This window comes from Pogoniulus pusillus, chromosome 11 (assembly GCF_015220805.1).
Source record: "Pogoniulus pusillus isolate bPogPus1 chromosome 11, bPogPus1.pri, whole genome shotgun sequence".
NCBI lineage: Eukaryota > Metazoa > Chordata > Aves > Piciformes > Lybiidae > Pogoniulus > Pogoniulus pusillus.
In genome coordinates, this window is record NC_087274.1 from 360,966 (window position 1) to 371,284 (window position 10,319).

A 10,319-nucleotide genomic window follows, 5' to 3' on the forward strand; every position below is an offset into this window, starting at 1 on the left:
CTTGGCCTGTGACTTGTCCAAGGTGCACCCTGCCCTCTGGAGTGCTGTGCATCATCCTGCCCCTGAGTAAGAGACTGAGCACTTGAAACAACAGATATTTTAATTCGGGTAAGTGAGTAGTAGCAGTGTCAGTTCAAGTTCATAGTGCAAACAAAACTTGTCCTTGGAAGAACAACGAGGTTTGTAAACATAGTGTTAGTCCTCGTGCCACTGGTCAAGGCAAACACAAACCCAACAAAGCCCAGGTACCATCACTGCTCTGCCTTACAGTTATCAAACTGCTTAAAGCATACAAAAATAGTTCTCTGAATGCATAGACTTAGTAAGAGTCAGCTTGAGAGTAACACTGAGTTGTGGAAATGAGCAAATAAAGCTGTTTAAACTTTGCACCCATTTCCTGAACAGGGAACTGACAGGAAAGTAGATCCTCTTCCTTGGGAACCATGAAACTACTACTTCACAAACAGTTATTGCACATTCTGTGGCCTACCTTCCAAGCTATGCTGAAAAGATAAATGGAGTTGTTAAACTGGAAACTCTTTCACTGTCCTACAATAAAAGCACAGCAGGAGCCCTAATCAGGGAGTTTTACTTCATACTGTCTCAGTCCTGAGCTGCCCAAGAGCTCTGGCCAGGGCTGGGCCAGGATGGAGGCAAGTTAGCAGGGTCTGTTAGAGCACCTGGAGAGAGGCTGATCCTTGCTTCCAGGACAAGGAACAGGCGCTTACAGCCTGAGTAACTTGGTGAAAGGCTGGAGCCGGGGCCAAGTGTCTCCTCTGGTCTCAGAAGGGTTTCTGTCCTGACCTTGCTCAACAGAGCCCTTGGGAGGGGAGCTTCTGGGACAGCCCTGCTGCTCCAATGGCTGTTGATACAAGGCTGATGTCAGCATCAACAAAGAGCGACTGTGCTCTGCTGCAGCCTGGCAGGAATAGAAGGAAAAATAAATGCTAGGGGGGAAAAAAAATCAGCAGTTCACATCCAGAAAAAGCTCCTCCCTTGCCCCTCCACCTCCAGTGCGCAGGAAAAGTTGTGGTGCACAGGTCAACACCACAGTGCTCTGTACAAAAGAAAACAAATCCCATCCCCCCCTCCAAAAGGTGTAACCTTGCATAATGCCACAGGAAAAGCTTCTGGATCTCTTCTCCATGAGCCTGCTTTGCTCACGGTGGGAGTGCTCGCCACGCTCTCCCTGCCTGTGCTTGAGTCTCCTGCCCCTTACTGCTGAACACAACCAATGGCTGTTGCTGGCAGCTGTGGGGCATGGCACGTTAGCAGGCAAGTGAGGTGTCCCTGGCCTAAGTACAGTATCAAGTAAAAAAAGCAGAAGGACTATCAAATACAAGATAAGCTCTTAGCTAAGTGGCTGTTAGGATTACTATTTTAAGTTTCAGGGCCCCAGGGGCAGTCAGTAAGTCAGCCTGGACGCAGTGCTGCTGTAGCAGGCTCTGCTGGCCAGGGGAGACGCGGCGCTCCTCAGCAGAACCAGCTCCAGCTCCTGGAAGTCCTGCAGCCTGGCCACGTCCTTGTCCTTTGAAAGACCAGACAGAACCCCAGGTTACTGCTAAATGCTCCTGGGTGCTACTTACAGTCATAGCTACAAGAAGTCAAACCAAATTCCTGGGAGGCCACAGCCAGTGACAGGCACAATTAACCAAAAAAAACCCTGCCAGGATACAGCCTCCTTCAAGGCACCTCTGGGCTTCTGCTGCTGGAGCCTTGCTGGGATGTGTCTGTGTCTGTGCATGTCACTGCACAGAGAGCTGTGTCCAAAGGCCTCCAGCAGAGGCACCGTCCCTTGCTAACAGCCTCTATAAATCACAAGCCAATTTGTGGGGACTCCCCCCGACCATTTGTTCTTTTTAGACAAGCAAATGCCATGGCAGTGCCTGGCAGTCACCTTAGCAGTGCAGTAAAGAGCTGCTCCTGGTACTCTAGGGAGTGCAGCTGCAATGGTTCCCTGTGCTGTAGGTGCTGCAGTGCTCTGCCTGTTCTGAGGAACGTTTTTGAGGTCAGCGGAAGCTTTAAGCAAAGTCCAGCATCCTTTGCTATTTGTGAGCTGCACTCAGTTGTTTTTGTAAGGTGAGACTCTGTTCACATGAATGCCTTCCCTGAGCCCTGTGAAGAGCCAAGCCAGGTTAATCTCGCAGCTCTTACCTTCCTCACCAATGTATTGGGTAACTTCCTGATCTTCTCCACGTGCTCAGGCTTGATGCCCAGCTCACAGCAGCTCACTCGGAGCAGATCCTGGTAGGTCAGTTCCTGCCTGTCCAGCTCAATCTCAATGAAGTCGCTGTCCCTGAGGTTCTGGACTCTCACCTTAAGCACAAGTTCTGATTGGAAAAAAAAAAATTAAAAGTGTTTTTTCCCCTCAATAAACCCCAACCCAAACACTAACACATTTACCATTGCCTTCTGACTTCAGGGGTTACAAAGCAACAGCCAGAATCTCACTGAGGAGCCTCTACTCAGCAGAGGCCTCCACATGAACAGCAGGAAACAGGAGGGGGAGCCACGTCCTAAGGCCCCTCGCAAGGACCCAGTCAGGAGGCCAGCTGCTACCAAGCTACCAGAGGTGTGCTCGAGGCCAAACAATGCAGTGCAACGCCTGAATTTTTGTGTTGCCTGGACTGCTCTTCCCACTAGCTCGTAAAGGATGGTTCCAAGACAAGGCCACAGCCATTTTGCTGGGCAGGGCAGAAACAGTTCTGGGTTCTTCTGGGCAAAGAACTCAAAGCCCCTGGCACTGTCCCACGTCCACCTTTTGCCCAGTAGCCAACCACGGCACAGAAGGTACCGGAAGGGTGGGAGATCCAACGGCATTACCTTGCATGTTACATGGGAGCGTTCCTGTGAAGAAGAGGGGCTGAAGGGCCGTGGCAGGAGCCGAGGGCGAGCTGTTGGGGTGCAACGGTGCTGCCTGCCCGGTTGCAGCTAGTGAGTGCAGGCTGGGCCCATGGGGCAAGCACGGGCTGGGGCCGTGGGGCGAGCTGGGCCAGCCAGCAGGGCTGGGGGGTGCTGTGACAGCTGCCGCTGGCACTGGCAGTGGCTCCATGGCAGCAGCTGCTGGAAAATCTTCTGGGCTGCTGCACGATGTTGGGGTACCAGCATCATCAGCCTGCGGAGCTGGGGAGCTGGGGCTGCACTCGCCCGGGGAAGCAGAGCAGAGGGAGTTGCTCTCCAGCTGGGCCAGGCTGCCCCCGATGCTCTCTTCAGTGTGAGCACAGTGGAAAGGCAGCTGGGACAAGTAGTTCGCAACAAGTGGCAAATTCAGATCCTTCACTCCTTGACATTCCATTTCTTCCTCTACTAGTGGAGTTCAGGAATGGGGGATGTGGGGTGGAGAGAGAAAAAAGCCACTGTGTTACTGGACAGAGATTTCCAATTGTCAGCATCCTTAACTTCCCTATTGTGTCTTAAAGCTACAGCCCACTCCCAGGTATCAAAGGCTCAGGTACACCAGCACCTAGCACCTGACAGCAAACAGCTGTAAACATCAAAGAAACATCCACACATTTCCACCATGTGCTGTAGTTATTAAAGGCAAAGTGGGAAAAAAAGTGCTGCTGAAAGACAAACCATTCCCAGCAGTGCTTTCTAAGCAGCTGACTGATCAGGAGCTCCCTGCCAAGCCTCCTCTTATAATGCTTCCCACAACACTGCTGGCAAGACTTTGTTGAGACCCACGCTAACCGATGACCTGCGGTCACACCAGGGGAGTGGCTGATGTGATAACCAAGGCAGCTCCCCTGTGCTTACAGCACTGCTGCAAAGGACGCTCTTGTCCGACCCAGGGTTACAGGACGTGAATGCCACAGCAGCTCAGAAAGCTCTGCTCAACAGCACCACACTCCAGAATAAAACCATTCCAGAGAGTAAGAGCTGTGTGTTTGTGTGTGGAGAGAGCTGCACAGAGCCATCAGCAGAGCTCGCTCAGGGGCACAGGGCAGTTTACACTTAAGTTTACACACAAATCATTTGCCATGAACTAAGGCCAAGAGATGAGCAGCTCGCCCAAATGAAAACCAAAATGCTCATGCAAAGGATGTGCCCTCTTCAGCTGTGCCTGCTGGAACCTCAGCCCTGATTCACCGGCAGCTTCACATAAGACAACTGCAGAGAGAAAGTGGAGTGCAGGTAGCAGCAGGCAGAACATCACAGTTCAGAGGAAAAGCGGTTTAAAATGGTCCCGTGGAGCACAGCTCCCTGCTGCTGGCAGCAGGCACTGGCACTGCTCTGCAGTGTCACATACACCTCACATGCTCGCTCCAAGTACAAACAGTGTAAGATGACAGAATTATGGGGCAAATATTAACTGTGCTGTGAATCACAGCATAACAAAATGCTCAGAAGCCCTGAATTCTAGAGGGCTGCAGTGGTTTTGAATGGGTTTGCAAGACTTCTTGTGATCTGTCAGATTACAAGCCTCCATTTGCAGCCTGCATGCTGGCTCCTGCTCAGTGCCAAGAGGGCCATGGCAGCACCCTTCCCAAAGTGCACAACCCTTCAGCCCCTTGGTGACACAGCTCAGAACGAGGCCTTCCCACGGAGACCCCCAAGTCTGCCCAAAAGAGGGCTGTAAAGTGCAGCCACCTGCTGAAGCACAGCTGTGCGAGCCAAAGCTTTGCCCATCTCCTGCCTCAGATAAAGCTCTGACAACATTTTAGCCTTTAGAGCAGGAATTCAGGACGACTCTGGACAGGTGAAGGTACCTCCCAGCATCTTGCGGATGTCTGCCTTCGACGTGAGCTCTGCAGCCAGCTCTCCTCGGGCCGTGAGGAGCTGCCTGTCGGCACCTGCAGCCAGCAGGAGAGACACCACCTGGGCATGGTTCCGCTTGCAGGCCCAGTGCAAGCAGGTCCTGCGGGGAAGGAAACAGGAAGGGTTGTGATGTCAGCCTCAGATCCATCTCCGGCTCCTCCTCCTCACATGCCCACGGCGGTTGAGCTGAGTTGCATGTAGAGCGACAACTGGGAATAAAGTTTCCTTCACTGCATCACTCTCTTTGAACTTAGGAACCTATCTCAAGTCCCGCAGGGCAAGAGCCTCCTTTGCCTGGCTGCTGCGAAGGGCGACTCGCACTGCTGTTCTCGAGAGGACTGGAGCCACTTCAGCAGGGGCGCTGGAGCAAGCACGCAGTGACAGGTGGCAGGAGGGCAGCCTCCCCTCACCGACATCCTCCTTAGCGGTAAACCGCAAAGCCTCCCGAGATTAGGGTTGGACTTGATGATCTGTGAGGTCTCTTCCAACCCTGATGATGATGATGATACTGTGATTAACGTTTCCGCTCGTGTAAACAGGAACGCTGAGGAACGGACAGGCGTGCCCCGGGGGCTGCTCGCCCCTGTCTAACGGGGGGCGCTCCGCTCACGCGGGGAGTCCTCGGTTCCGCACGCCTCTGGCCGTCCCCCGTGCGCGGCGGCGGCAGCGCCAGCCTCCCGCGCCAGGAGCTGCCCCAGCTCCGGGCCTGCCCCGGCAACCGGCCGCGCGGGAGGACGCGGGGACCGCCCGCAGGGCGCTGCGACCTCGGCGCCGGCTCCCGCCCCCCGCCCGGCGCCGCCGCTCACCAGCCGTTGATCTCGTTGCGGGAGTTGATGTCGGCCCCCGCGCCCAGCAGCCGCCGCACCTCCTCCACATCCCCGAGTGCCGCCGCCTCCCGCAGCCGCTCCTCCAGTTCCCGCGCCTCCGCGGCGCCGCTCATCGCCGGTGCTAGGGCGCGGGGCTGGCCGACGCCGGGCAGAGCGCCCCCCGCCCCGCTCGGTCCGGCGGCGGCCGCAGCCCCACCCCGCCGCGCCGGGCCGCCGGAGCCCGTGACGAGGCGGTAGAGGCCGGGCGGCCTCCTTCAGCGCCGCGCCGCCGAGCCCTCTCCGCCCTGCCGCCCGCTGCCGCCGGGCTCCGCTGCGCCGGGCGCCCCCACGGCCGCCGCCATCTTGTGCCCGGGGCGGGCCGCGCGCGGGTTGCGCTGCCCTCCGCCGAGGGCAAACCGGCCCGGGGGGGAGCCGCTGCCCAGGCTCGGGGTGCCGCGGGACGAGAACTCGAACTGCCGCGTTCCCGCGGGGGCTCCCTGCCCTGCACAGCGAGTGGCCCCCGCCCTGCGCGGAGGTCGGCGGGGAGCCGGGCCCTGGGCAGAGCGGGGAGCGGCGGTGCCGGGCGGAGCGCACCGCGCTGGCGTTCCTCCATTCGGGCCGTTTTAAAGCCTCACAGCCTGGCTCCTGCCTCCTAGTCCTGAGTTATCGTGGGCTGAGGCCGGGCATGGCCGGCGAGGATGGGTTCAGGGTCCAGGGTCCCGGGCTGGGAGAAAACTCAGCGGGGGTTTCCCCGGACACCCCTCTGCCCAGCTCTAGCTTCCCTGGCACATGGCTCACACTCTTCATTAAAGCACTCTGGCAGGTGTCGAGGAGCTCTTTTTTAAACCAGGGTTTCTATTCTGGCTCAGCGTCTGCCACCAATGAGAAATTGGTGCTAAGATGCTCTGTTGCTTTTTTACCACTGCCTCTTGTTTATTGCTCACTTCCCATATTAGCAGCGCCGTGGTTAACCTGCCGCTTAATGTAGGGCTGAGGAGTCGCTCCGGGCGGCGCTGTGCTCGCCGTGGCACTGCTGGCAGTCCGGTGCAGACCGTGCCCGCAGCCTTCACCGAACGGTTACCAGGTAGCGGTGTAAGGAGGTCTCGAAACACCGCAGCTGTAGCTGCTGGGAGAGGGCTCACAGGATGGACCTTGGTGTTTGGCTGCCCAGCAGCCCTGCAGACCAGCCTAGGGAGCACCCAAGCGGCTGTGACTTTAAAGGGGGAAGGGTGGCAGAGTGACTCTGGAGTTTTCTTCACACCACAGCACACACTGCTGATGGCGTGCAGCAGGCTGCAGCAGGATGAGCAAGAGCTTTGCCCAAATTCTACCAAGACACAACCAAGTTTAGGAGAAACCATTTGGTTTAGGGAGTGATTAACAAATGAATTTACCTAGGGACAACTGCAAATCATAGAACGGTTTAGGTTGGAAGGGACCTCAATGCTCATCCAGTCCCAACCCTCTGCCATAGGCAGGGACACCTCCCAGTAGAACAGGTTGCTCAAGGCCTCATCCAGCCTGGCCCTGAACACCTTCAGGGAGGGAGCAGCCACAGCCTCCCTGGGCAACCTGTGCCAGTGTCTCACCACTCTCACTGCAAAGAGCTTCTTCCTAACATCCAGTTTCAATCTCCTGTCTGCCAGTTTAAATCCATTACCCTTTGTCCTGTCATTACCAGACCTTGTCAATAGTCCCTCTCCAGCCCTCCTGGAAGGCCACTCCAAGGTCTTCTCAAAGCCTTCTCTTCTCCAGGCTGCAGAGTTCCAACTCTCTCAGCCTGCCCTCAGAGCAGAGCTGCTGCAGCCCTCTCAGCATCTTGGTGGCCTCCTCTGCACTGGCTCCAACCCTTCCATGTGCTGCTTGTGCTGGGGGCTCCAGAAGTGCCCCCAGGACTGCAGGTGGGGTCTGAGGAGAGCAGAGCCAAGGGGTAGAATCCCCTCCCTTGCCCTGTGCCCACACTGCTCTGGCTGCAGCCCAGCACAGGGTTGTGTCTGGGCTGCACTCCCACTGCAGGCTCATGTTGAGCTTTTCATCACCTCAGACCCCCTCCTCCCCCCGGTCCTGTTCCTAAGAGCTGCTCTCATTCATTCTCCACCCAGCCTGGAGTAGTGCTTGGGATTGCACCCACTCAGGTGCAGGACCTTGCACTTGGCCCCAGAGCACTGGGTGGCCAAGCCTTCACCCGGGCTCTGCTGTGGCCCGCATCTTCCTATTCTGATTCTCTTCCTTTGGCAGTGAAAGCTCAACCCAGAGCTCTTTTCAGCATCTGTGGCACAATGCTGTAACAAAGACAAAGCGACAGCCCTGGCAACGTGCTCCAGGAAGCAGAACGCTCTCGAGCGCACTGTGAAAGCTTTCAACCCCAGTCTGTGAAATCTGGGAGAATCCCACAGCCAATCCAAGAGGAAAAGCCTGTCCCAGAGCTGTATGCGGAACCGCGGAAGCGGCTCAGGAGCGGCCCCGCTGAGGCCGTGCCGCGCCGCTAGAGGTCGCGCTGGGACAGCAGGAGGCTCCGGGCCCTGGCTCGGAAGCGGTCGGGGCGCAGCCAGCGTCCGCAGGCAGCTCGGGCGCGGCGCATGCCGTGCGGAGGAGCACCGCGGTGCTGTAGGGAACCCGCGCAGCGAGATGATTCCTTGGCGGTTATAGCGCTTTCTCCCCCTCCCAGGGCTTTTAAGCACTCGAAGTCAGCAGGCGATGTCCTGGGCTGGTCTCTCTCACGCTCTCTCGGGATGAGAGTCCCACTCTGTCGTGCAGTGCCAAGCCCTGCTCACTGCAGTTCGGGCTCACCATTGCTGCTCACGATGTACTCCCTGCAGTCATAAGATCTCCTCCTACCGGAAAGGCTATGTAGAAGAGGATTAGCAGCAAGTTCCCTGTTGCCACCTCTGGCACACTTGGAGCCTCAAACCTCTCACTTGCAACGCCCCCTCCCTGTTTATGGACTCTAGTGCTGTACCCACCAAAGCAGAGCAAAATCCAGAAGTGCCTTGTCCCTGCTCTTCCCCTTTCCCGTTTGGCACAGGTTGATGCTGGGCTTGGCAACCCCCCAGAGTGCCTGTAGCTGTGCAGGGCACAGCTCCCTTCCTGCGGCTCTGGCTGAGCAGAGGCAGGCGCTGGATGAGGGCTGGCCACCACCTTTGGGAGCGCTGGGACTGGCACCCGGTGCTGCGTGCCCGTGGTGTGGGTGCTCAAAGACGAGCAGCCACTTTGCCTCCTCCAAACGCACTGCCGCATGTCCCTGGCCGCTAGCACGCTGAGCAGTGAGCTACAGCACGAGTGTGCGTGGGGCCCGCAGCAATGACAGCTTGGGTTTGTGATTTGCAGGTACTCCTCGCTTTCTGTGCCATCCCCACCCTCAGGGAACCACGGCCCTCAGCCACGGCACAGCCCTGGCAGCCCATGGGCATGGCTGGGAGCTCTGAGGATGCCTGGCAGCACAGAGCCAGTGCTCAGCTGCTGCATGCTTGGACATTTTGCTGCTGCTTGGAGTAACCACAAGGCTGAGTTGGGCCACTCTGTCTTCTGGGCAGTCTTGCAGATTTCACTGGGTTAGGTTCAATAACTCCTGTTTGTGAGCTTCTGACTGTGGCTGAACCTCTGGATTGTTCCTTTTCTCCTTTTTTGGAGAAACGATGCTGTCTGCTGTCTGCCTCAGGGGTTTTAGGGTTTACAAAGCATTTCACTCCCTTTGCATTTCAGATTTCATTCCTCGACTCCTTTAACCAAGTTCTGAGTCATTTAAAATTACTGTTAAATCCTCTTTTTAAAGGCTTCGTTCCCAGTCACACACTGATACAGCAGTGGGGTCACATTTCAAACACCCCGTCCCCACCCAGCCCACCACAATAATGCTTCTGCCAATTTCAACCAACTCTGCACTTGTGTAAAGGTTTAGACATAGCTTCAAACATTACACTTCATGTGTGTGCAGACACGGAGAGAGATTTAAGGTGCTTATGGCATCAAGGGCCAGGGGAATGGCAGGACTGGTGGTCAGTGAAGATGGAGTGAATTAAAAGCCAAGCCAAATATTCTCCTAGATCTGAGCTAATTTATGCTGCTTACTCTGGGCTTTCAGGGAGAGTTTGATTGTGGAGGAGACAAGTCCAGAGCAGAAAACTGAGGTTCCATGGGAGATGCAGTTTGTTACACCAGAGTTTGTGCTGGTCTCATCGAAGTCCCTGTGGGAAAGTTTGTGGGTGAACTGGCTTTAATTCAAACCCCCACGATGTGAAGCCTGAGCCTGTGTCACCCAGTGCTCAGCTGGTGTCCGTGCAGCACCGAGGCGAGTGCCCAAGAGGAGCACAGACACATCATCCTCTGCAGGTCTCTGGTGTGTTGTACCCACTGTCAGAGGCACCAAAGGCAACAGCTTTGGACAGGGCAGTTTCCAACTGCCTGGTGTCAGGCAGGAGGAGCACCTCGGGCAGGGTGGCTGTGGCCCTGCCTTCAGTTTCTCTAAAGCTGAATTTGCTGGAGGGTTGGAAAACAGCTCTAATATCTGGGGACAGGGCTGTCTGCAGGGGCCCAGGCGGCCACATCCTTGAGAAATCAGGTGTGGCTCTTTTTCATTTGTTGATTTAACAAACCAATTGTTAATTGTTCCTCTTTGCAGCACAAATAAATAATTTCTGAATGAACAGGCCAGAGACCTGGGACTGGAGGGAGGTGGCACCTCAGCTCCGGGGTAAAAAGTCCAGAAGGTTTTGGTAACAACTGGAAATTGTGCAGTGTGCCTAAAGCCAGTTTGGC

At 56.2% G+C, this 10,319-nt stretch overlaps 1 protein-coding gene across 4 annotated transcripts; it reads right to left on the reverse strand.

Annotated features, from left to right (window-relative positions):
• Nucleotides 1-82: 82 nt before the first annotated feature.
• On the reverse strand, nucleotides 83-6,356 carry LOC135179100 (ankyrin repeat domain-containing protein 40-like). Of its 4 annotated transcripts, none has more exons than XM_064150479.1 (5): nucleotides 5,565-6,354; nucleotides 4,710-4,858; nucleotides 2,824-3,303; nucleotides 2,155-2,330; nucleotides 83-919 (listed from the first exon to the last, which is right to left on the reverse strand). In XM_064150479.1, exons 1-5 carry the CDS (start codon nucleotides 5,696-5,698, stop codon nucleotides 725-727), a joined length of 1,134 nt encoding a protein of 377 aa, XP_064006549.1. In that variant the 5' UTR covers nucleotides 5,699-6,354; the 3' UTR covers nucleotides 83-724. The 4 variants fall into 4 exon arrangements, with proteins under 4 accessions (XP_064006549.1, XP_064006548.1, XP_064006552.1 ...); XM_064150478.1 differs by having other exon boundaries at nucleotides 2,824-3,306; XM_064150482.1 differs by having other exon boundaries at nucleotides 831-1,528; nucleotides 5,565-6,356.
• Nucleotides 6,357-10,319: the final 3,963 nt, after the last annotated feature.

Excerpts from the sequence above, each read along its gene's own strand:
- LOC135179100 (XM_064150478.1), bottom strand. The coding sequence starts at position 5,698 with ATGAGCGGCGCCGCGGAGGCGCGGGAACTGGAGGAGCGGCTGCGGGAG. Across the intron at positions 3,307-4,709 it reads CATCCGCAAGATGCTGGGAG|TAGAGGAAGAAATGGAATGT; the intron begins GTACCTTCACCT and ends GAACTCCACTAG. Across the intron at positions 2,331-2,823 it reads GCTCCCATGTAACATGCAAG|AACTTGTGCTTAAGGTGAGA; the intron begins GTAATGCCGTTG and ends TTTTCCAATCAG.